The following is a 25,404-nucleotide window of genomic DNA, read 5'->3' on the forward strand; positions in this document are numbered from 1 at the left end:
AACAAACAAACAAAAAAGTGAGGTTCTAAGTACCTCACCTCTACAAATCCATATTATTCTATTTTGGGGGGTAGGCACACCCAGCGATGCTTAGGGGTTACTCCTGGCTCTACGCTCAGAAATTCCTCCTGGCAGGCACAGGGACCATATGGGATGTCAGATTCGAACCACCATCTGGTCTTGGATCAGCTGCATGCAAGGCAAATGCCCCAGACCCATATTATTCTTATCACAATCTAACAAGTAGATAAAAATTTTAACTCCAGAGATTGAAGTGATAGATCAGGGGCTAAAATACTTTGCTTGCTGCTTACCTGGGTTTGATCTCTGGTACCCCATATGGGCCCTAAACTTATCTAGAGTGAAATCTGATCACAGAGCTAGGAATAAGCCCTGAGTATAACTGGATATGGCCTAAAAAAATCAAACAAGGGAAAACAAGAGGGAAAAAATTATCTCCAGGAATTGGAAAGATAGTTCAGGGGTTAAGGTACTTGCCTTGCATGCAACTGAACCTGATATAATCTCTGGCACCCCATGATCTGACAGCACTGCTAGAACATTATAGGGATGGTCTAGGTATCCCTGGAACTGAGCAGCACTTTATTGTTAGGATGAGAACTGAATTATCAGCCTGTGAGGTATAGATTCTAGGAGGGGTTCCTGCGTCAACTGAGCACTGCTTAGGAGAGATCTCCCCACCTCCCAACCTCCTGTCAATTATATCTCCATGTTACAGGTTATGAAACTGAGGCATAGAGAGAAATTAAATAACTTGACAAGGTCATTAAGCTAGCAAGTAGTAGAACTAAGATGCAAAACCAGATGGCTTGGTTCCAGAGCCTTACGCTCTTAATTACTATGCTATACCTCTTACTACCATTTATGCATGATTGTCTTTGTCAAAGAAGCTATTTCTTTGGTGCAATCCTTTATATGTTAAATCCTTAGAAATGTTTTGAATCGCAGCTGAAAATTTCCATTTGCTGAACGATGGAGAAAAATCTTAATTTTATATTCAGAGCAACACTGAACAATTAAGTGACAAGATCTGCAGGAAAAACCCAGAGACGCCTCCTCAGCCACTCAAAGACTGTTTGGGTGAGAAGCCGTTGTTTGAATGGGCACAATTGCAGCCTCATCTTCTTTTTTCTAGGCCCTGTGGAGGCTGCCTCTCTGGATTCCCATAGTACTTTTTGCTCAGATATTGCTAACTCTTTTCTCCTTGACATCTGCCCATCTCTGTAATTGAGGGCCATTAAGGGGAGGTGGGTAACATTATTAGTGTTTTTCTCTGGATTTATAATTAGGGACAATATCATACAACAATCTCTGACTATGTGTAATCTCAAGAAGCCCCGACACATGTCTGCTGACACATTGGCAGGGGTTTAGTTTGTGTACTCTCTTTTGCCATCACAGAGGTGCCGATATTTGTTCCATCCTGTATCAGGGCTGGGGAGATGTTTCTCCACTTGCTTATACTGTGGATGTAGGGAAGTTCTGGAGACCGGTGGACCAGATGATGCTCTCTACCCAATCTTATAGTCTTGGGTAGGTCATTTAACTACATGAGCCTCAGTGTCTTCATCTACAAAATGGAAATGATACATCCCAATGGGGGGCTGGATGTAAAGATTAGTAACAACAAATACTATGAATCTGGCACTACCTGTAGCAGGTCATTAGTGACTTATAGTTCTTCTTATTATATTCTGACCCAAAATTTATCTCCTCCTAGCAATAGTATCAATATGAAATCGCCACTCTACACATTCTAGGAGAAGCAGGAATATTGTTCATTTCACTACAGATTCTCTGCTTCTAAAATAGTGTCAAGAGCATATGAGGACAATTTAATCACTGAATGCTGTCTAAGATCTAAGAGAAGTTGATCCTACCCTTTATTCACTTTACTGCCTGTATTCACACTTTGTACTCTCAGGCATTTTGCTCTTCATGTTCCTTTTGCCTGGAACACTCCTTTTTACACTCAGCTGACTTTTTTTTTTTTTTAATTTTTGGGCTACACCTGGTGGCACTCAGGGTTTGCACCTGGCTCTGCACTCAGGAATTAATCCTGGTGGTGTTCAGAGGGATGATATGAGATGTGGGGATCAAACTCAGGTCAGCCCAGTGCAATGCAAACATCCTACCTGCTGTACTATCTCTCACACCAATCACGTGGTTCATTTTTATTCCATCTTTTCGGTCTTAGCTCAGTTATCATTCTAATAGGCAAACCCCTGACTTTCCTCTTTAGAGCATTTATCAACATTATGATTTTACTTTTACATTATAACTGTTTAACTTTATGTTGGGGGCCAAACTCATCAATGCTCAGGCATCATTCTCCCATGAAGTGCTTAGGATTGCTTGCTCTTGGAGGCTACTTGGAGCACAATGCCATGCTGGGATCAAACCCAGGTCTCCTGTGTGTACTTTAGTTCGCTGAGCTATGTTCCTGGCTTGGATTCATAATTTGATTGTAAGTTTCATGAAGACAGGAAAGAGAGCTGGTGTACTTACCATGATGAGTTTCCTATACTCCTTTTCAGGCATTAGGAGTAGGAAGACCATTAGTACAAATGTGCAAAATGAATGAATGAATGACATTATCTACTCTTTCCTTTTTTTGGGAGGGTGTCACACCCAGTAATGCTCAGGGGTTACTCTTGGCTCTACACTTAGAAATTAAAATACTACTGTGAAAGATATGTAAGCCAATATGATCAAAATAAAAATTAAAAAATAATAAAAAGTATAGACAGAAAAGAAAAAAAAAGAAATCACTCCTGGCAGGCTCAGGGGACCATATGGGATGCCAGGATTCAAACCACCGTCTTTCTGCATGCAAGGCAAACACTCTACCTCAATGCTATCTCTCCAGCCCTGGTTATTTGTTTAAAAGATTCTTCTCTTGGAGCCGGAGAGATAGCGCAGTGGCGGGGTGTTTGCCTTGCAAGCAGCCAATCCAGGACTAATGGTGGTTTGAATCCTAGCATCCCATATGGTCCCCCAGGCCTGCCAGGAGCGGTTTCTGAGTGCGAAGCCAGGAGTAATCCCTGAAAGCCTCTGCCGGGTATGACCCAAAAACTAAAAAAAAAAAAAAAAAAAAAAAAAAGGTCTTCTCTTGTTGCTGGAGAGATTGTACAGAGGTTAAGTCACTTGCCTGCCATGCAGCTAACTGGGTTCAAATCTTCAGTACCACATGTACCCGAGCCCACCAGGAATGATTCCTGAGCATAGGGGCTGGGTGTGGCCCCGAACACATTATGCCAGGTATGGCCCAAAAGCCAAAACCAAAAATAAAAAATTAAATAAATAAAAAAAAATACTTTAATTTTATTTTTATTTCACTCTCCAGGAAATGAAGTTCTGTTCCTCATGTTGGGCTAGATATCAAACCCAGAAATATATAATATATCATCCTAATATTTCTGAAATGCATTCAACTATTGTGACTTTCTCCGACTGGCCCAATTTTTCAGTCCCAATATGTCTCATTACCATTTGAATCTGGACTTCATTATGCAGCTAGACATTAGACCCTTACCCAGAATTTTGGCTGGGTTTGGAGATGGAGTAGACCTGCCATTATGCCTATCCCCTGTCCTCATGTTCCATTTTTGTTTAGAGCTTATCACACTGAGCTGTAGTTGTTCATCTTCCCATGTCTCCTGGTCTAGACAGAGGCAGGATTCAGTCTTGCCCATAGAGGCCACTGGTATCCAGCATGCAGGGAGTACTTGGCAGGCAATGTTTTCCATAAGCACAGAATTATTGAGGACAGAAAACTAACAAAGAAGAGGACATTGTTTCTCTTGTAAAAAAATAAAATAATAAAAATCTCTGCCACTAACTCCTTTTACATTAAATTAATTTGGGTTGGGCTTTCTATTATTTGAGCCTCAAAACATTCTGTTAGAACACAACTAGTGATGATCTAGAATAGACTCTCTGTTAATAAATATTTGTTGAGGGATTGGGTAGAAATACAATGGGTAGGGCACTTGCCTTGCAGGAAATCAGACCCGGGTTCGATCTCCAGTATCCCATATTGTGCACCAAGCTCCCAGGAGTAACTCCTGAGCTCAGAACCAGGAGTTAGTCCTGAGCACCTTCAGGTATGGCCCAAAACAAAAAACAAAAACAGATATTTCTTGAATGCTTATCTAATTTGGAAAAAGATGCAGATGTAAGTTCGTTGCTGGCTTTATTTATTTAATTTTCTTTGTTTTGGGTATATCTGGATGTCCTCAGGGTCTACTCCTGGCAAGGTTCTCAGGGGTCACTCTTAGTGCTAAGAAACCATTCAGTGGGGCTGGAGAGGTGGCGCAGGGGTAGGGTATATGCCTTACACATGCAAACCTAGGACCATGGTTGGATTCCCCAGCAACCCCTTTGGTTCCCCATGCCAGGGGCGATTTTTGAGCACATAGCCAGGAGTAACCCCTGAGAGTCACTGGGTGTGGCCCCAAAACAAACCAACAAACAAAGAAATCATTCAGTGTCAGGGACTTTTTTTTTTAAAAAATGTCTTTATTTGGGGCTGGAGTGATAGCACAGCAGTAGGGCATTTGCCTTGAACACAGACAACCCAGGATGGACCAGGTTCAATTCCTGGCATTCCATATATTCACCCAGTCTGCGTGGAGCAATTTCTGAGTGCAGGCTAGGAGTAACCTGAGTGCTGCTGGATGTGTGTGGCAAAAACAAACAAACAAACAAACAAACCCCAAAAAACAAACAAAAAACAAAAACAATAGCATGGGCCCGGAGAGATAGCACATCGGCGTTTGCCTTGCGAGCAGATGATCCAGGAGCAAAGGTGGTCGGTTCGAATCCCGGTGTCCCATATGGTCCCCCGTGCCTGCCAGGAGCTATTTCTGAGCAGACAGCCAGGAGTAACCCCTGAGCACCGCCGGGTGTGGCCCAAAAACCAAACCAAAACAAAACAAAACAAAAAACCCCAAAAAACAAACAAACAACAAAAAAAAAACGTTTCTTGTTTCTGGGCCACACCTAGCAATGGTTGGGGACACTTCTTGGCTTTGTGGTGTGGTTGTGGTTGTGGTTGTGTGTGTGTGTGTGTGTGTGTGTGTGTGTGTGTGTGTGTGTGTGTGTGTTTGGTGGAGTTGTTCCTATGTGTGCTCAACCTGTCAGGCTATCTTAAAAGTTGAGTCTGGAATTCTGCATGCAAATCATGTACCCCAGCCTTTTGAGCTACTGGCCCTTAATTTCTTTACAATCATAGGATTTTGTTTGTTGCTTTTGTTCCATCCCCGGTGGCACTTGAATAATTCCTGCCTTTATGCTGGGAGTGGGGTTGTTCCTGGTAGTCTTTGGGGATCATGTGGTGCTGGGGTCCAAAGCCTGAGCTCCTTCATGCAAATCATGCTCTCAGTCCTTTGAGTTATCCCATGTGTCCTGCTTCTTTTTAAATTAAAATTAATATATATAATGTAAGTAATATTGTTACACTAGCGTTTAAGTTTTAAGTACAAAATTGCTTTCATCACCAAACTAACGTGTCCATAACCCTCCACCACTGTCCTAATGTCACCTTTGATGTAATCTTTAGTGTCTACCACTGTTCCTCATTGTTTGTTAATACATTTTGTGATTTAAGACTAGGAGTCTTTTGTTGTTGATACTTCCTGTTTTGTCACTCTTTATTCTACAGATGAATTAAATTATCTGACATTTGTTCTTTTCCCTCTGACTAACTCTGGTTAATGTGATACACTCCAGTTTTAACTACAATGTAGAAAATTGCATGATTTCATCTTTTCTCATAGCTCTATAATATTCCATTATGTACATATACTACAACTTCATTATTCATTCATCTGTTATTAGACATTTGGATTGTTTCTATAACCAGGCTATGGTAACCCCTGAGTGCCTCTGGGTGTGACCCTCCCCCCCCAAAAAAAAAACCATTACTATATAGCTCAGCGGACTATATGGGATGCTGTGCATTAAACCAGGGTCCTCCTTGGTTTAGCAGCGTGCAAGGCAAATGTCCTACCACTGTGCCATCACTTTGGCCCCTCTATTGTTATTTTTTTTTTTTATTTTGGCCCACTCTTGGTGACACTCAGGGGTTACTCTTGACTATACACTCAGAAATCACTCTTGGCTTGGAGGGGGTCATATGGTTTGCCGCAGGATTGAACCACGGTCCATCCTAAGTCAGCTGCGTACAAGGCAAACACCCTACTGCTGAGCCATCGCTCCGGCCCTCTATTGTTATTTTTTTAGAGAAATCTCCATTGTGTTTTTCAGAGATTGAACCAAATCACATTCCACCAATAGTGAATGAGGTTTCCTTTTTTTTTTTTTTTGGTTTTTGGGTCTCACCCGGCAGCACTCAGGGATTACTCCTGGCTCCAAACTCAAAAATCCCTCCTGGCAGGCTCGGGGGACCATATGGGATGCCGGGATTTAAACCACTATCCTTCTGCATGCAAGGCAAATGCCCTACATCCATGCTATCACTCTGGCCCCAAGGTTTCCTTTTTGTGTAGCCCCAACAACACTGTTTCCAGTATTTGTTTGTTTGTATGTTTTTTTGGTTTTGGGGACACACCTGGCAGTGCTCAGGGGTTACTCCTGGCTCTACACTCAGAAATCGCTCCTGGCAGGCTTGGAGGACCATATGGGTGCCGGGATTTGAACCACTGTCCTTCTGCATGCAAGGTAAACACCCTACCTCCATGCTATCTCTCCAGCCCCGTTTCCAGTGTTTTTGATATATGCTGTTATTACTGGTGTGAGAAGATACTTACTGTTGTTTTGATTTACTGATAATAAGTGTTGGAAATGCTGAGGGGTCTATGTGAGGGATCAAACCTGGGAAGGCCACTTAAGAAAAACACCTTACCTGCTTTACTATCTGGCCCTCTATCAGAGTTATTTTTTTATTTTTATTTTTATTTTTTGGCTGTGCCAAAGCTTATACTTTAGGGGCCAAAGTGATAGCACAACAGTAGGGCCTTGCATGTGGCAGTCCTGGGGTGGAACTGGGTTCGATTCCTGGCATCCCATATGATCCCTTGAGCCTGCTAGAAATGATTCCTTTTATTTTCTTTTTAAATAATATCTTTATTTAAGCACCATGATTACAAACATGATCGTAGTTGGTTTCAGTAGAAAGAACTCCCCCCTTCACCAGGGCAACATTCCCACCACCAATGACCCCCATCTCTCTCCTCTCCCACCCTCTGTCTATATTAAAGACAGGCATTCTATTTCTCTCACTCACTACCACTGCCATGATAGTTGTCAGTGTACTTATTTCTCTAACTGAACTCACCTCTCCTTGTATAAGCTTCATAGTGTGGGCCAATCACTTCAGCCCTCACCCAGGAACGATTTCTGAGGGAAGAGCCAAGAGTAACTAAACCCTGAGCACCGCCAGTGTGGCCCAAAAGCCCCCACCCCCCAAAGCTTACACGTTAATGTAGTCTCATTTATTATCTCTGCTAATGGAATCAAATAATTGAAGACACCTTTCAGATTCATATCCTGGAGAGTTTTGACTTTGCTTTCCTCAATGTAATTTTTGAATTCTGGTCTTATCTCAAGGTCTCTAACATACTTTTTCTTTTCTTTTAGGTCACACTTGGAGATTCTCAGGAGTTACTCCTGGCTCTACACTAAGAAATCACTCTTGGTAATGCGTGGGACCATATAGGGTGCTAGAGCTGGAACCTGAGTCAGCTGTGTGCAAGGAAAGTACCCTACCAGCTGTATTATATCCATTGCCATCTCCAACATACTTTGGATTAACACATTTTTGGATTTGTGAAGTGTGAGGCATGGTTATAGTTTCATTGTTTTGCGCTTTAATATTTTTTTCCCAATACCATTTGTTGAAGAAAGTTTCCTTGCTCACTTTATTCCTGTCCTGATTTTCTTTAAGGATTGTCGTCTCTTAGAATTTTGGCCTAGGCTGGGGTTAGCAATCAAATGAAATAGAAGGCAGGATACTGGAGCCAGAGTAGTCAAGACTTGGAGAGGATAGGAGAGATAGTACAGGAGTTAATAAGGTTTCTCTGCCTGCTGCTGACCGTATTCAATCCTGAGAACTGCATATCTCTTCACACACTGTCTGGGGGTCTTCCTGAGCATAAAGTGACCAAGAGTTCCCAAGTTTTGTGACTCTAAGACAAAACAAAGCAAAAAACCACCACAACAAAACTGTATTGGTATACAGCATCTTATGTTTCAGTGTATAGCTTCATATTTCAACATTTGCATATATTACATTGATAATCAGAGGAGAAATAATTTTTTTACAATTTTGTTTTTTGGGCCACACCCATGGTGTTTAGGACTTACTCCTGGCTTTGTTCAGGGACCATTCCTGGTAGCTGGGGACAATATGTGATGCAGGGATCAAACCAAGGACAGCTGTGTGCAAGGTAAATGCCCTATCTGCTATATTATCTCTCTAACCCCCTAGATTTTTTTTTTTTTTTTTTTTGGTTTTTGGGCCACACCCAGCAGTGTTCAGGGGTTACTCCTGGCTGTCTGCTCAGAAATGGCTCCTGGCAGGCACGGGGGACCATATGGGACACCGGGATTCTAGCCAACCCCACCTTTGGTCCTGGATCGGCTGCTTGCAAGGCAAACACTGCTGTGCTATCTCTCCGGGCCCAAGATTTTTTAAAAATTTTTTGTAACTTTTATTTCTATATCATTATTATGTTTTTTTTTTTTTTTGGAGGGCCATACATGCATTGCTCTCAGGAATCACTCCTAGCAATATCCAGGGAACCATATGGGATGTTGGGATCGAACCTGGGTTGGCCATGTGTAAGGCTAGTACCTTTTCCCTAATACTATCTCTTTGACCCTTATTTTTATTTAAGAAAAGAATGTTATTAAGCCACCATGGTTTACAAAGTTGTTCATTGTAGATTTATTCCAGACACACGATGTTCTAATACCAATCCTACCACCAATGTCCCCTTTCCCTCCACCAATGTCTCCAGGTCCCATCTCACTTCCTAGCTTGCCTTTGGCAGGCATATAACAAATTTACTTCATATTACCTGCTCCAACAAAATTTAAAGGATGGCAAATGGAATTATCAAAATATAAATCAATAAAAGTCAATTGTGATGATTGATTGCTATGTTTTAAATCTTTCTTCATCTAGCAGAGGAAATCCATAGAGGAGATATCTTTTTAAAGATTATAAAAGTAACATTTTTTCATTGGAAAAATTTAAATAATGTGTAAAAATATAGCAGACAAGTACCTATTATTCTTAAGATCCTTTTTACAGAGATTGCTAAAATTTTACTGTCTATTATTCTTCAGCTTTACCCTATGGATATTTACACAGACATATTTTAGAAATATAGGTTTTTCTTGTACATAATCATTAGTTACCTGATTTTTACCATGACAGTAAACACTAACCTCATCATCATCATCACCATTAAAGCTGCACAAGACATCATATGTGTCATATTTTATTTAGTTTGCAGACATGGATGTATAGGCTACATTTTAAAATTATAGAAAGGTTATGAACAACTTCCCCTCCCCCCCATTTTTTGGGCCACATCTGCTGGTGCTCAGGGGTTACTCCTATCTCTGCCCTCAGAAATATCTCCTGGCAGGCTCAGGGGACCATATGGCTGTATGCAAGGCAAATGCCCTACCGCAGTGCTACTACTCCAAACCCCAAGAACAACCGTTTTTATTTCTGGGTCACACTAGCAGTGCTCAGAGCTTACTCCTGGCACTGTGCTACGGGGGACCATATGGAGTGCTGGGGATCAAAGCCAGGTTAATGCCTTACCCACTGTGCTATCTCTCAGGCCCTATTACTAACATCTTTATATATGCAGAAATTTCCTTGTTCAATTATGTCTTTTGTTTGTTTTGGTCACTCATGGAGATATCCAGGGGCCACTTTTAGGGAGAGGTACTAGGGATGGGAGGTGGAGTCATGTGATGCAGGAGAGTGAACCCAGGCCTCTTGCATGACAAACTTGCTCTCTAGGACTGAGCTATCTCCCACCTCTCAATTATTTCCACAACCAGCAGGGCTCGGGGCTACACCTGGCGCTGTGCTCGAGTGTGACCCTTGGGGGTACTGGAGGACTCTCTGTGGTTTTGGGTATTCAAGCGTTTAACCCCTGTACTATAAGCAATTTTTTTATTTTTATTTTTGGGTCACACTTGGCTGCACTGAGGGGATACTCCTGGCTCTGCACTCAGAAGTCGCTCCTGGCAAGCTCAGGGGGACCATATGAGATGCTGGGATTCGAACCTGGGTATATCCTGTATTGGCCCTGTGCAAGGCAAATGCCTTATCTCTGTGCTCTGGCCCCAGTGTAAGCCAATTTTAAAGGGTCAAATTGCCCTCACTAAACTTATTGTATTTATGGGGATCAAATTCAGTGCCTCACACTTGGAAGGCAAGCTCTCTCAGAGCTAAATGTTCAATTTCTGCTTAATTCTTTTTTTTTGGGGGGGGTACACTCGGTGGCAGGGTTTACTCCTGGCTCTGTGCTCAGAAAACGCTCCTGGCAGAATCAGGGCACCATATGGGATGCCATTGAGCTATGCCCTACCCAGAAAATAACAAATTGTGCTTTGAATCTATCTTTCATTAGCAGTAACATTGATATCTTTTCATATACTTATTTTCTGTGAATTAGACAAGTCAGCTTCTTATTTTCTATATCACCATTCTTTTCATAATACATATATATTTTTGGGGCACACCTGAAGCTAAGAGGGCTACTCCCAGCTGGTTTCAGGGTTCTTTCTCAGTGGTGCACAAGATCAGATAGAGCTAGGGGTCCAAACTGATGCTCCTACATCAAAGCCCAGGTTCCTGCCTGTTGAGAAATGTTCCAGCCTCTTCTATCTTGCTTCTTTACATGACATATCTTGTCTCTTATTTAAACGGAAGATCTTTCCCCTAATGTATCTTTGCTCGTGGTGGTTTTCACACAGCTTAAAAATTTTATGAGTCAGACATTATTAGTTTTTCAAAATTCCTTCTGAGGTGAGCGGCAGCACAGTAGAATGAAAAAAGATAGGGGCATGTTTCAAAGGCTTCGCTGAATGCCAGGTGGGAGCAAGAGCACTCAGACGGACCAGTTACTGAGACCCAACTGCCTCATCTGCAAAATGGGTACGCTCGGGAATGGAAAAGTCCCTTACAGGGCCAAGAGTCTGGAGTGGAGGAGGCGAGATGCAAGGAATTTTGTCCAGTCCAATTTTTCCTTACCTGCCTGCGGCGCTTGGGGTGCAGTGGGGGGTGACACGGACCCAATGGCATGTCGAGACTAATTCTATCCGGGTGGAACCCGCCTAACCCGCTGTACTACTTACTAATGCTTTGGTCCTATTCCCGGTTTTGTATTACGGCACATTTTCTCTAAAGTTAGCTACTAATAATAGGGAGTAAGGGTAGTGCTGATTTGAAGAACACTCCTTTCCTTACTTTGAACATTTTAAATCCTATTAAAAGCACCGTGATTTACAAAGTTATTGAGAGTTGAATTTCAGGGAGAGAGAGAGAGAGAGAGAGAGAGAGAGAGACAGAGACAGAGACAGAGACAGAGAGACAGAGAGAGAGAGAGAGAGAGAGAGAATAACCTAAGTGCAAAAGAGGGAGAGAGAGGGAAAGAGAGAATAACCTAAGTGCAAGAGAGAGAGAGACAAAGAGACAGAGAGAGACAGAGAGACAGAGAGAATAACCTAAGTGCAAAAGAGGGAGAGAGAGGGAAAGAGAGAATAACCTAAGTGCAATAGAGAGACAGAGACAGAGAGACAGAGACAGAGACAGAACAGAGAGAGAATGGTCTAAACAACACCGCATGCATCCCCTACCCGGGTGCATTAAGAAAACCCGGGGTCCCACTCAGGTCGGGGCCATTCCCTCCTCCACGTGTCACTGGGCGCCCTTGGGCCGACCCGTCATTGCCCTTCGTTCCTTTTCACCTCTCCGTCTCTGCCCCAAGAAAGACCGAGCGAGCCTCGAGCCTCGAGCCTGGGGGAGACCTGGACCACCGGCCGGCTCTACCTCCCTCCTACTCTTCTCATCCCCGTCCGGTGGCGCGAGGAACCCACAGAACACCGCACGACTGGGCACAAAGGGCGGGGACGTCGGTGCGGGTGGCGCCCGGCAGTCCCGGGCTGCTTTCGCCGGCCGTCCCCCAGCGCCCCGCGCTCCAGCCAGCAGCCGGGACGCGGGAACAATAGCGGTCCCGGAGGCGTGGGCGTGGCCGGGCAGGGCGTGGCCTGGATAAAACGGGCGTGGCCTGACCTGACCGGGGGCGGGGCTTCCTGCGGGCGGGGGGCGCAGTGTGTGTGTGTGTGTGTGTGTGTGTGTGTGTGTGTGTGCGCGCGGGGCGGGGTCGCAGCCCCTCGCCTCCCCTCAGCGCGGGGGCTTCTGGTCCTACTCCCCACACGGGGCGGGCCGGGGTCTTTGTGGCCGCGGACACAAAGGGAAGGCGCTGAGGGGGAGGAGGGGAGGGGGCGGGAGCGAGGAGGGGGCCGGGCCCGCCCCGCCCCTCTGCTCCGTCCGACCCCCGCCCGCCGCGCCCCCGCCCGCTCGCTCCCGCCTCCGTCTCGGCGCCGCGCACGCGCGCTCGCACCTGGGCGCGCGCCGCGACCCTCGCACGCGCCTCGCCTCGCCTCGCCTGGGCTCGCCGGGACCCTCGCCGGGGCTGAGTCCGCGGCCCGGCGGGCGATGCCGACGTGAGCGGCTGCGTGCTCCGGGCCTGCGGCCGGCCGCGCGCGATTCCCGCCGTCCAGGGGCGCCGCTCGCCATGGGCGCCGAGGCGCCGCTCCGGCTGCCGGCCGCGCCCCCGCTCGCCTTCTGCTGCTACACCTCGGTGCTCCTGCTCTTCGCCTTCTCGCTGCCCGGCGGCCGCGCGTCCCACCAGCCCCAGGGCGGCCACGGCGGCCAGGGCGGCCAGGGCGGCGACTGTCCCGGCGGCAAAGGCAAGAGCATCAACTGCTCAGGTGCGACTGTCAGGGAGGCCCGTCGCCTGGGGTGTGTGTGTGTGTGTGTTGGGGTCCCAGGAAGCGAGTCCCGGAGGAAGGAGGATGCCGGGTGCATGCATGTTTTTGCATGCAATGCATGCATGCATGCATGCAAGCGTGCGCGCTGGGAGTGGCCGTGCCGGGGGTCTCCGGGTGGCGGGTGGCGATCGGGGGCCGAATGGAGGGGCTCCCGGGTGTCTTCGCGGCTGTGGCTGGGTGGGTGCACGCGGGATGCCTGGGGTTGGTGTCGGGGAAGGAAGGGTTCCCGAGCGGGGCTGCTGGGGTGCAGCCCCCCCTTCCCCTGGCAGGTGCTTTCTGTGCGTGCATCCGACCTGGAAGGGCCACTGGAGTGACCATGTGCTGTGCAGTGGGGGACCAGATTCCGGGGGGTCGGGTGGGTAGGTGCCCCCAAGGTTCCTGATGGACCACGTCGCGTGGGCATCTGGGGTGTGTGTGTGTCTGTCTGTCTGTCTTTAGGGTTCAGAGGTAGACGCTCAGAGCTTGGAGGGATCCCCCGTTTCTTCCTCCAGGTCTCACCACGACCTGGAGGAAAGTGTGGGGTAGGTGAGGGTTGGAAGAGAAGTGTGTGTATGTGTGTGTGTATGTGTGTGTGTGTGTGTGTGTGTGTGTGTGTGTGTGTTCGTGTATTCGCTTGAAGCTTGGAGGTTCCAGGACCCACAAGAAGGACGGGGAGGATCCTGGAGTTGATCCCATTTTGTGTGCTTTCAGAGGGAGCGTGCGGGGAGTTACTCCTCTCCTGGTCGGGCTGCTGAGTGCCCGGGGAGAGGCAATCAGGGTCCAGAGGTTGGGGGTGCCTCTTTGTAGCGGGGAGCCCCTGGGTTGCTGGGCCCTGCGTGGAGACCCAGGTTCTGTTTGTTGGAGGGAAGGGCCCCGCGCGCCTGTTTGCGGAGCCCGGCGATTGCAAGAGCAGGGGGGGAGCGACCTCTCCCCTTTCCAAGGCCGCCTGCGCCCCCTCGGCGGTGGGAAACAAAGAACTTGCTGGGGCGCTAATGGATGAGGCCGGGGAGGGGGCTGCCTGGACGCCAAAGTTGTTTTCCTTTCATCCCGGGTCCCAGAGGAGCCCTGGGGCAAGGACAGGCATCCCTGGCTCCGGCTGGCTGGGCGGGTCCTCCTGAGCCCCAGCCCCAGCCTGGCCCACTTGCCCTTTCATCAATTCTCCACTTGTCTTCTTGCAACCGCGGGGATGGGGGTGTGGGGGAAGGGGTGAGCTTGGAAGTCCAGCTCCAGGGGTTCTAGTCGGCCTGCCTTACCACCTTTGTATCCTTTCAGCCTGGTTTCTGGGGGTTGTGTGCCAGAGAGCTAGGGGCTTCGACAGCACGGATTCTGCCTGTACCCTCAAGGAAGAAAACCTTTGATCTGCTGTTTAGATTTGAAGGTCTAAAAATCTAATAACTGACCTAATGGCATGCTTTAGGATGGGGGAAGGGTTGTGAGCACAATAAACAATGGGCAATATCTGTCCATTAAAAGCTTTTCCATTAGTGCAATAGTTTTTCGAATGTTAAGTAGACTATGAGGTACTTTATAAATAATCACTCTGAGAATCAAACTCACTTATCAAAATTACATCAAGATTTTATAGACAATTTTTCTTGGGGGGGGGGTAAGGCATGGACACCGGGCAGTATTTAGGGAGTTTCTCTTGATTCTTCTCAGGAATTACTTCTGGCAGGCCCAGGGAAACATGTGAGATCAAACACGGGTTGACCCTATAGAAGGCAAACACCCTACCTACTTTGCATTTGTGGAGAGATAAATAAGGACAGAACTGAGTAACTAAACCAAAGCCAACCACAGTAGAATCAAGAGACCTAAACTTTAACAATCTAAACTTAAATGGACCTGTTTTACTGGCAGGCCAAGGGGCAAAGGGTGGTGTGGCCTAGGATGCACTTCGGGTTCATTGGTGGAGGGAGGTGGTGGGAATGGCCCCTACTCACTATGTATCTGAAATTCAACTATGAAGGACTTTGTAGATCACAATGGTTTCAATAAAAAGAAATGTAGGGGATAATATGCTGTGGTTATTTGATCTTATTGTGCTAATCTGCTCATTAGTAAAATGTGCTTGTAGGGTATTTTTGTTTGGTTTCAATCTAAAATGTAAAGCACATTTATTTGAGAGCAAATAATTTAAGTTCAGGGCACAAGATATAGGAAGAACCTAAAATGTTCCCTAACATGAGTCCAATGATACTGTATTTGCGGAAATAACAAAGGAAGTTGAAGTAAAAGGTTAAAGATTAGTTTGGGGCTAGAGAATAGTATAGCCAATAGGGTACTTGCTTTACATGTGCTCAACCCAGGTTCCATCACCAGCACTATGAGGACTGACCCTTGAGTGCAGAGATGGTACTTAGCCTTTTGCACCGCTGGGTGTTGCTCCAGCAGTGCACAAATCATCAACAACAAAAAGTTTTAACAAGCTTGAATTATTCTTTGTTGTATATAATTGGTTATTGATATTATTTTCCAGTAAAAGACTATAATCATCATAATCTGAACATCCCCTTTTGAGTTTATGGAACAGTAGTCTTAAGGTTTGACCCAGTTGAAAGAGGACAGTAAAATGGATGTTTCACTGTAGAATTTCTGACGGCATTTAAGTTGCTCCTCTGCTATGCCTGCCATTCCCAGTAAACTCTTTTTTTTCTTTTTTCTTTTTATTTGTCACACCCAGCAGTGCTCAGGGGTTACTCCTGGCTCTAGGCTCAGAAATCACTCCTGGCAACCTCGGGGACCATATGGGATGCCGGGATTTGAACCACTGTCCTTCTGCATGCAAGGCAAATTCCTTACCTCCATGCTATCTCTCCGGCCCCCTCCCAGTATACTCTTTAAAAAATATTTTTTTAATTAAATCACAGTGAGATAGAGTTGAAAAGTTGTTGATAGTTGAGTTTTGGTCATGCAATATTCCAACCCTCATCCCTTTTCCATTCATTTCCCACCACCAGTTTCCCCAGTTACTCTCCCAACCTCACCTCCTTCCTGTCTGGCAATCTTTTTATTATAACACTGTTACTAAAGGGGCATTATGCATATCACTTCAGCTTCTTTCAGTACCCAGTTCTTGTCCATTTGATCATTACCAACTGTCATTTCTTTTTTTAATTTAATTTAATTTTTAATTTATATTGTGAACACAGTGAATTAGAAATCTTTCACAGTAATATTTAAGGTACATAGTGACAATGAATCAGGGGCATTCCCACCACCAATATTGTCCTCCCTCCACCCTGTTTCCAGCATGCATCCCATATCTCCCTCATTTGCCCCCCTCCCCCTCTGGACTACTAATGTAACTTCTCCCCTCTGTGTATAGCTTGTTGTAGATTGGGTATCGATTCTGTTGTCGTTGACTTTGGGTTTGGTGCTTATGTATGATCATTTTGTTATTTCTACTCACTGTTCATACGACTGTTTGGTCCTGATATCATTCATTTTTTTCCCCCCTCAATTTATGAGGCAGAACAAGATGATTCAAGTTATGTGGTTCTTCCAACTATCATTTCACAGTGGATCTTCTGCGTCTTTTTTGTTTGTTTGTTTGTTTGTTTGTTTTTGGTTTTTGGGTCACACCCAGTGGTGTTCAGGTGTTACTTATGGCTCTGCACTCAGAAATCTCTCCTGGCAGGCTCTGGGGACCTTATGGGATGCTGGGATTTGAACCACTATTTGTCCTGGATTGGCTTCATGCAAGGCAAATGCCCTACCGCTGTGCTATCTCTCCTGCCCCCCTTCTGTGTCTTAACTGCACTTCCTGCCATCATTTCTGTTGTCTGGGGTATTATTCTCACACTACAGCTTTTTTTTTTAAATATCTCACAGATAAGTGCGATCATTCTTTGTCCCTTTTCTTCAGACTCATTTCATTCATCATAATACTCTACATGATTATCTCTGCAAATTCTATGACTTCTTTTTCCCTAACAGTTGCATAGTCTTCCATTGTGTAGATGTACTATAATTTCTTTGTTCACTCAGCTGTTTTGGGACACTTGGGTTTCCAAATTCTGGCTATTGTGAATGGTGTTGCAATGAATATAAGAGAGAAGAGGTCTTTTCAGGACTGTGTTTTTGGGCCCCTAGAGTATAACCTGGGGAGCCCAAAATTTCTGGGTCTAATGGAGGCTCAATTTCTAGTTTTCTGAGGAAAGTTCATATTATTTTCAAAAAAAAAACAAAAAAAAACAAAAACCAAACAACCTGGACCAGTCGACAAGTGACATCAGGCAGTGTAATGGTAGAGCAAATGCCATGCAAGATGTGAGAGGACTTTAGAGAGGTGTCCACAGCTAGTAGGATGCTGGCCTTCATACAGTTTACCAGGCCTAAGTTCGATCTTCAGTGTGGTCCTCAGAGCCCCACCAGGACTGAGCCCTGTGCCGGGAGTGATCCCTGAGCATACCCCACATTTGGTATGACTCCAAAACAACAAAAACAAAACAAAAAGGAAAATGGAGTTCTATATTGGTGTGGTATGCAAAAAAGAGGCTGTTTTGGGGGTCCTAATCCTTTGCTTAAACAGCAACATTTTTGTAACTTTTCTCCTCTGCTTGGGTTTAATAGTATCGACTTTCTTTCAAGAATGTACACTGAAACAAATGACAATAAATTTGACAAACTATTAAAGAAATGGGCTTATCGAATAAAAAATTTTTAGTGCCAAGATACACTTGAATAACTGGGTCTAAAACTGGAATTTTATAAAATAGATTTTTGTTTTTTGGGTCACACCCGGCAGCGCTCAGGGGTTACTCCTGACTCCATGCTCAGAAATCACTCCTGGCAGGCTCTGGGACCATATGGGATGCCGGGATTTGAACCACCGACCTTCTACATGAAAGGCAAACGCTCTACCTCCATGCTATCTCTCTGGACCCATATTTGTAGATTTTAATACAACTTTTAAGATAAACACTGGAGAAAGGAAAACAAATTTGTTAGAGAACTATAAGCATCTATTAATATAGCTTGAAATTGTGTGTACATTTGTTTGTTTTTTGGCAACTACTGGTGGTATTGTTTTGGGACTGCTGCTGTGGTGCTGGGCATGTGCTCTTGCCCTTTGAGCTGTCTCGCTCACCCCGTGGGCAGATTTACGTTTTTTGTTTTTGTTTTTTAATTTGTTTTTGTTCCATTCCCACAGGTGCCAAGGGCTTACTTATGGCTGTGCCAGACCTCCTATACTATCTTTCTGTCCCCAGATCGACTGGCTTTTATTACCAGGCATTTTCTACATAAACTGGCTTACACCATCATATATATTTGTTAGTATCTTGACAGCTGTTATTTTATATTTTTGGTTTTGGACCATGTCATTGACTGTGGGAGTTGGGTTCCAGGGACTTGGTAGCCCTTGCAAATGTGAACAGTCTTCGACTTTTTTACATAAATGGAAGTTGCCTAGATCATAGAATTGGAACGTGGACAGGATGAAATGTTGATATTTTACTGGAGACGTCCTTCCAAAAGATGATACAGATACATAAGTCAACCAGCTGTTCAACCTGGTATATTTCCTATTTGAACTGATTTTCAAGCTTTTGCTGTTCAAATTTTCCCATTTGCTCATCAACCCAGCATTAAAAGATGCTGTGGACTCATTTATATATTTGTATCATCAACCTTTTTTTTTTCTATTTGGCAATCCTATTAAAGTTGAGGTCTTTTTTGTTTTGGCTGTGTTCATGACTTTATTTGTCCATTGTAGAATTTCTCAGGATTACTTACAGATGTTTTCTTTTCTTTCTTTTTTAAATTTTTTTTACTTTTGATTTTTGGCCCACACACGGCAGTGCTCAGGTGTTACTCCTGACTCTATGCTTAGAAATTGCTCTAATAGGCTCAGGGGAGCATATGGGATGCCAGGGATTGAACCTGGGTCCATCCTGCAAGGCAAATATTCTACTGTTGTGCTATCACTCTGGCCCCAACTTAGAGATGCTTTCTGTTGTTGCTGAAATGTATAAGGTGCTGAGGCCATTCTACATTAGGACTTGATCTCAGGGTTTCAAATGTGCAAAGCATGTGCTCTACTTCTACACTACTGATGTCTTCTGTGGTTTCCTTTTTAGAAATTGAGGATGTATTCTTTCACTTCTGGTTTTCTGGCGTCTTGTGAAGACAAGCCTTTTAGATCATCAGCAATAATTTATGTATATGTATGTATGTATGTATTTTGGTCTTTGGGCCATCCCCAGGGCACTTGGGTTATTTCTGACTGCACTCAGAAATTACTCCTGGCAGACTCAGGGAAGTATATGGGATGTCAGGGATCAAACACAGGTCAGTCGCATGCAAGGCAAATGCTCTACCACTGTGCTATTGCTCTGGCCCTATCAGCAGTAATTTTAAGTGCAAGTCTGAACAGTCTTTCAGGAGTGAGTGTGATTTGTTTGGATCACATAGCATGGTTTTGGAATGAACTGTATTCTGTCACTGCCCACTGTTGGTAACACTTCCTTTAGATGTTCCTTAAACCTTTGTGCACTTGAAGTTTTCCATCCTGGCTGTGTTTGGTCTTGCATTCAAAGTCAGCCTCTCAGGCATAGGATGGTTAATACATACATACATACATACATGTACATATATTTAATATAAACTACATATGGACTCTAAGTACAGTAAGCCTATGTCACTATAAATTGGTTAAGTCATAAATCAAGCAGGAAGTTTCAACATCCTGCTCCATGGTTGCCCATTATTTTCTTCTTTTGTTTTCTTTCTTTCTTTTTTTTTTTTTTTTTTTTGGTTTGTGGGTAACACCTGGTGGCGCTCAAGTTACTCCTGGTTCTGCACTCAGAAATTGCTCCTGGCAGGCATGGGGAACCATATGGGATGCCGGATTCGAACCACTGTCCATCTTGGTTTGGCTACATGCAAGCAAATGCCCTACCAGTGTGTTATCTCTCTGGCCTCCAGCCCATTATTTTTTAATAATGAATAACATTTGAATGAAAAGTATCAATTCATAACTCCATTGCCTAAAGGAAGAAGGAAAAGCTGTCTACTCTGTTCGATCAAAAGTACTAGAAGAGCAACCAATTATCATTGAAAACTTGCCCATAATAGCCGGTATCTATTATTTTAAGTATGATTACTTTGAAAAGCATCTGGGGCCAGAGCGCTAGCACAGTGGGTGGGGCATTTGCCTTGCACACAGCTGACTCGGGTTTGATCCCTGGCATCACATATGGTCCCCTGAGCCTGCCAGGAATGATTTCTTATGCAGAACTAGGATTAACCCTGAGCACCACTGGGTGTGGCTCAGAAACAAACAAAAAAGTATCATACATGTGAAAATGACCAATACTTTATAACATATAATCTTCATTTGTAGCATGTTCACATGATCAAAATACAACATTAAAATGAGAATCAAAATTTTTTCTAATTTTAACATTGAAGTTAAGCCATATATAGCCGTAAAAACGGCAAAAATAGCCCAGTGGTTATAAACTTTGAGTGCAAATTAATCTCCCTTATCAGAATTCTTTCCTTAACAGATTGTTGAAGCAAAGGAGAAATTGAACAGATCGACATTGTCCCTGGAATGTTACATATTCCTTAAGCATTGGACCCCTTTTAGACCTATTCTTGTTTTATGCAAGTCTTCTTTTTTTTAAAAAGTTGTCTGAGTTCTCTACACAATTGTACTTAGATCTTATGTATTTTAACTTAATGTTATTTAAAGTTCTCTGTTCAGGGCTGGTGAAATAGTACAACCAACAGGGCATGTGCTTTGCACAGTGCAGACCTGGTTTTAATCCCCAGTACTCCATACGGTACTCTGAGCCCCCCAGGAATAATCCCTGAGCACCATGAGTGTTGCTGGACGTGGTCCAGACGAATGACTACAAAAACTCAGGTAAGGGCCCGGAGAGATAGCACAGCGGTGCTTGCCTTGCAAGCAGCCGATCCAGAAACTAAGGTGGTTGGTTCGAATCCTGGTGTCCCCCGTGCCTGCCAGGAGCTATTTCTGAGCAGACAGCTAGGAGTAACCCCTGAGCACCGCTGGGTGTGATCCAAAAACCAAAAAAACCCCAATAAAACAAAACAAACAAAAAACCCAGGTAAAACGTTCCTTGTTCAATTAAGATAAAAAAACGTTGGAAATTCATGAATTATATGCAAAATGATGAACTTAGTATCCATGAGACCACATGACCTTAGGCTTGAAGAAGGAAGTTTTTGCGACATGAAGAAAGTTAATTAAGATTTTTCTTTTTTGGCTGAGGGTGTTTCAGAAGCACAAATTAGGCTGAATATGTGAGACATTTCTATATTAAGGAATGTTGTTAAGAGCTAGAAAACATACTGAAAGACAAGTCACATTTGGTAGAGACTTTGAATGAATTAATGAAAAAGTGTGTCTTGGAAGTTAGAAGTGATCTTCTAGATAGTGATACAATGGTAAAACTGATAAAAATAGATGATATAAAAACTTTAGATTAAGGGGCTGGAGTGATAGCACAGCAGGTAGGGTGTTTCCCTTATAGGTGGCCAACCTTGGATCAATCCCAGCATCTCATATGGTCCTCATAACTGCCAGGAGTGGTTTCTGAGCACAGAACCAAGAGTAGTCCCTGAGTACTGCCAAGTGTGGCCAAAACACAAAAATAAGAACAAACAAAACAAAACAAATTTTTTTTTGGTTTTGGACCATACCAGGTGACACTCAGGGGTTACTCCTGGCTATGTGCTCAGAAATCGCTCCTGGCTAACGGGGTCATATGGGATGCTGGGGGATCGAACCATGGTCGATGGTAACCATGGTTACCACCTGCATCTTGCTCGCATGCAGCTGACCCAAGTTTGATCCTGACATCCCATATAGTCCCAATAGCCCCACCAGGAGCAATTTCTGAATGTAGAGCCAGGAGTAATCACTGAGTACTGCCAGGTGTAGCCCCCCCCCCCCAAAAAAAAAAAGGTATAAAAAATATTCATTCAAAAAGACATATGTATACCTTCATTTATTGTTGAATTTAGTATGATAGCTAAGGTATGGAATCAGCATAGGTGTCCTGTCACAGTTGAATGGATTATGAAGATGTGGTATATACACAATGGAAAACTAGCAGCTGCAAGTAATGATGAAATCATGCCATTTGCTGCAACCTCGTTGGAACTGGAAGAGAACCATGTTGAGTGAAGTAAGCCAGAAGAATAAAGACAAGCACAGGATGATTTCACTTATCTGTGGTATGTAGAATAATGAGGAAATGCAATGTAGTAAAGGGGGGACACCTAGATCACCCTTGACCCCAATACTTAGGGAGGAGAAGGATAGAGAAGGAAAGAAATCATGTATCCTCTCAAGTTCTTGAGGTCCTTAACCTCACAGTGTTCAAATGATGCCTTAATAGTGTGGTTTCTCTACTTTTCATCACCCCGTTAGCCCTCTCCCACATCAGCTGCCATCCTTTATTTGTTATGTTCCCTCGATACCTTCCTCCTTAAAGCACCTGATATATATATCTATATATATCTATATATATCAGTTATTATCTGTCTCTTCTGTGGAGACGATATATAGTATGCATACAGGAAGAATTTTTGGTTGTCTGTTCTATCTGAAGTGCCTTAGAACAGGGTCTTCAGTGAGATTAGGTCCTTTTACATGTTTGTGGACTGAATGAATGAATTTGGTAACCAAAGGTACTCTAGGCAGAGGGGGTGGTATTTGAAAATGCAGAAAGATGGGCAGTGAAGGGACTATTTTAGGATATGGGGATTAAGATAGGAGATGAGTTATCTTGCCTTTCTCCATCACATTTGTAGAAGACCTTAAAGGCCAAACTGAATGTTTGGCATTTTCATTGGTGACAAAGGAAAACTTTTAAAGGGTGAGTGATATTGTGAAGGGGAAATACGGTAGTATAGTGAAAGGTAATAGTGGAAAGAATTTAGCACAATTAAAAAATTGGTTATTGGGGCCGGAGAGATAGCATGGAGGTAGGGCATTTGCCTTTCATGCAGAAGGATGGTGGTTCGAATCCCGGCATCCCATATGGTCCCCTGTGCCTGCCAGGGGCAATTTCTGAGCATAGAGCCAGGAGTAACCTCTGAGCGCTGCCATGTGTGGCCCAAAAACCAAAAAGAAAAATTGGTTATTAACCATTAAAAAATCTGAATGTCGGGGCCGGAGAGATAGCATGGAGGTAAGGCGTTTGCCTTTCATGCAGGAGGTCATTGGTTCGAATCCCGGCGTCCCATATGGTCCCCTGTGCCTGCCAGGAGCAATTTCTGAGCCTGGAGCCAGGAATAACCCCTGAGCACTGCTGGGTGTGACCCAAAAACCACAAAAAAAAAAAAAATCTGAATGTCTTGGGGCCAGAGCAATAGCGCAACTGTAGGGTGTTTGCCTTGCACGCGGCAGACCTAGGATGGACCTTGGTTTGATCCCCGGTGTCCCATATGGTCCCCCAAGCCAGGAGTGATTTTTGAGTGCATAGCCAGGAGTAGCCCTTGAGCGTCATCATGCATGGCCCAAAAACAACAACAACAACAACAACAAAAACCAACAAAAATCTGAATGTCGTAAACATATAGCAGTACTAAACTCTTGTTTCCACATGTGCAGCAAGAAATGAACTCTGTATGTGAGTTCCATCCTCCCAGCCATCCTCGTTCATTGTGATACTCTTAGGTAGGAATGGAGGGTTTGGTTGGAGGAGAATCAAATTGTGTTTTCTCATTCCTTAAAAGAAATCACCAAGTTGATTTATCCGTATTGTAACATGTATTAGAATTTTCTTTTTATGTGACTATAATATTCTGTTGCCTAGATACACACATGGACACATATGTACTCACATATGCACACACCCAGCACCACATTTTGCTTATTTTTCATCTACTGGACATTTGGGATACATTTTTTCCCCAATTATGATTAATGTTGTTATAATATTCATGTGCAAGTTTTTGTGTAGACATATGCTTTTCATTTGGGTCTGTACCCAGGAGTGAATAGCTGGGTCACATGGTAATTCAGGGTTTAATATTTTGAAGAACTGCCACATTTTTCAAAAGCAGCTGCACCATTTTTCATTTCCACCAGCAATATATAAAGACTCCATTTTCTTCATATCCTGTCATGTTTAACACTTGCTATTCTTTAAAAAATTGTAACCTGTAATTTTTAAAATTTCTTTTTTTTTATTTCTCATTTCCCCTCTATGTGTGGTTTCTTTAATAGCATTTAAATTCTCATTTTCTTTTAAGCTGTGTTGGGAGATAATGTCAGCCCTTCTTTCCTCCTCCCTTTCTTCATGGTTAGAAACATTGTTTTAACAGGACTATTTTTTTACTAGTCCTACTATTACTTCCATTATTAGCTTCTCTCATGGGAGAATAAGGCATTTAGGAGCTGGCATACTTCTTTTCTGCTATACCTTGAAGCTCTGTGTTTAAACCTTAAAATTCCCTCAGCATTTTGCTTTTCATTTATTAGATGATTTACTGTTAATCCTTTGTTACTTGAATCCATTTTTTTATGGGTGTCATATTTTCTATGGCTCAGTTATTTCATCATTTTTTGAAATGTCATTCTAGGTTCTAAAGTTCTTAACATATTCTTCTATCATCAAAAAGTTTGGCAGGTATTATGTTTTCAGTAACAGCTTCATTTCTCTCATTGTGCATGTATTCAGTCAGTCTTTTCCATGGTTTAAAAGAAAGAAACCCACACCTTTTTGCTTTGATATAAAAAATCATTATATGTATTTATATTTATCATTTTTTAAGGATCATCAGTACCTCCAAACACTTTTATTTATTTATATATTTTGTTTTTTTGGGCCACACCTGGTGGTGCTCAGGGGTTACTCCTGGCTGTCTGCTCAGAATAGCTCCTGGCAGGCACGGGGGACCATACGGGACACCGGGATTCGAACCAACCACCTTTGGTCCTGGATCGGCTTCTTGCAAGGCAAACGCCACTGTGCTATCTCTCCGGGCCCTTCTAACACTTTTAAACTGAGTTTTTAGTTTTTATTTCTTAAAACATTTTTTAATAGAATCACCATGAATTACAAGGTAATTCTTGATTGTTTGATTGGGTTGAGATGTACAATGAATATTCCAACAGTCCCTTCACTAGTGCCCACTTTCCCCCACCAGTGTCTCCAGTTATATCCTCCCACCCCCACAGTTTGCTAAGGTTTAGGTTGTATTGTGTCTCTGCTGCCTTTTTCCTTCCTTCCCTGTTGATGCTTTTTGTGATGACTGGTGGTTGCACACATGTTTAGTGTGGTGGTGCTGACCATGGTTCTATTGTGGTGCTCCCACAGATGGTTCAAGTTGTGCTTATTGGATGTCATACTCCATAGTTGTGGTGCTCAC

General features: G+C 43.8%; 1 protein-coding gene across 1 annotated transcript in view; it reads left to right on the top strand.

The window, feature by feature from the left end:
- The window catches only part of LOC126003806 (myb/SANT-like DNA-binding domain-containing protein 3), a 180,070-nt gene that overhangs the window by 68,163 nt on the left and 86,503 nt on the right, over window positions 1-25,404 (top strand). The window contains exon 1 of the mRNA XM_049770165.1: window positions 12,706-13,008. Coding sequence (XP_049626122.1) covers window positions 12,813-13,008 — 196 coding nt within the window. The 5' untranslated portion in view covers window positions 12,706-12,812. Of the gene's footprint in view, window positions 13,009-25,404 lie in introns of the transcript that reaches the window.

The sequence above is a fragment of the Suncus etruscus genome, chromosome 1, assembly GCF_024139225.1.
Source record: "Suncus etruscus isolate mSunEtr1 chromosome 1, mSunEtr1.pri.cur, whole genome shotgun sequence".
Lineage (NCBI taxonomy): Eukaryota > Metazoa > Chordata > Mammalia > Eulipotyphla > Soricidae > Suncus > Suncus etruscus.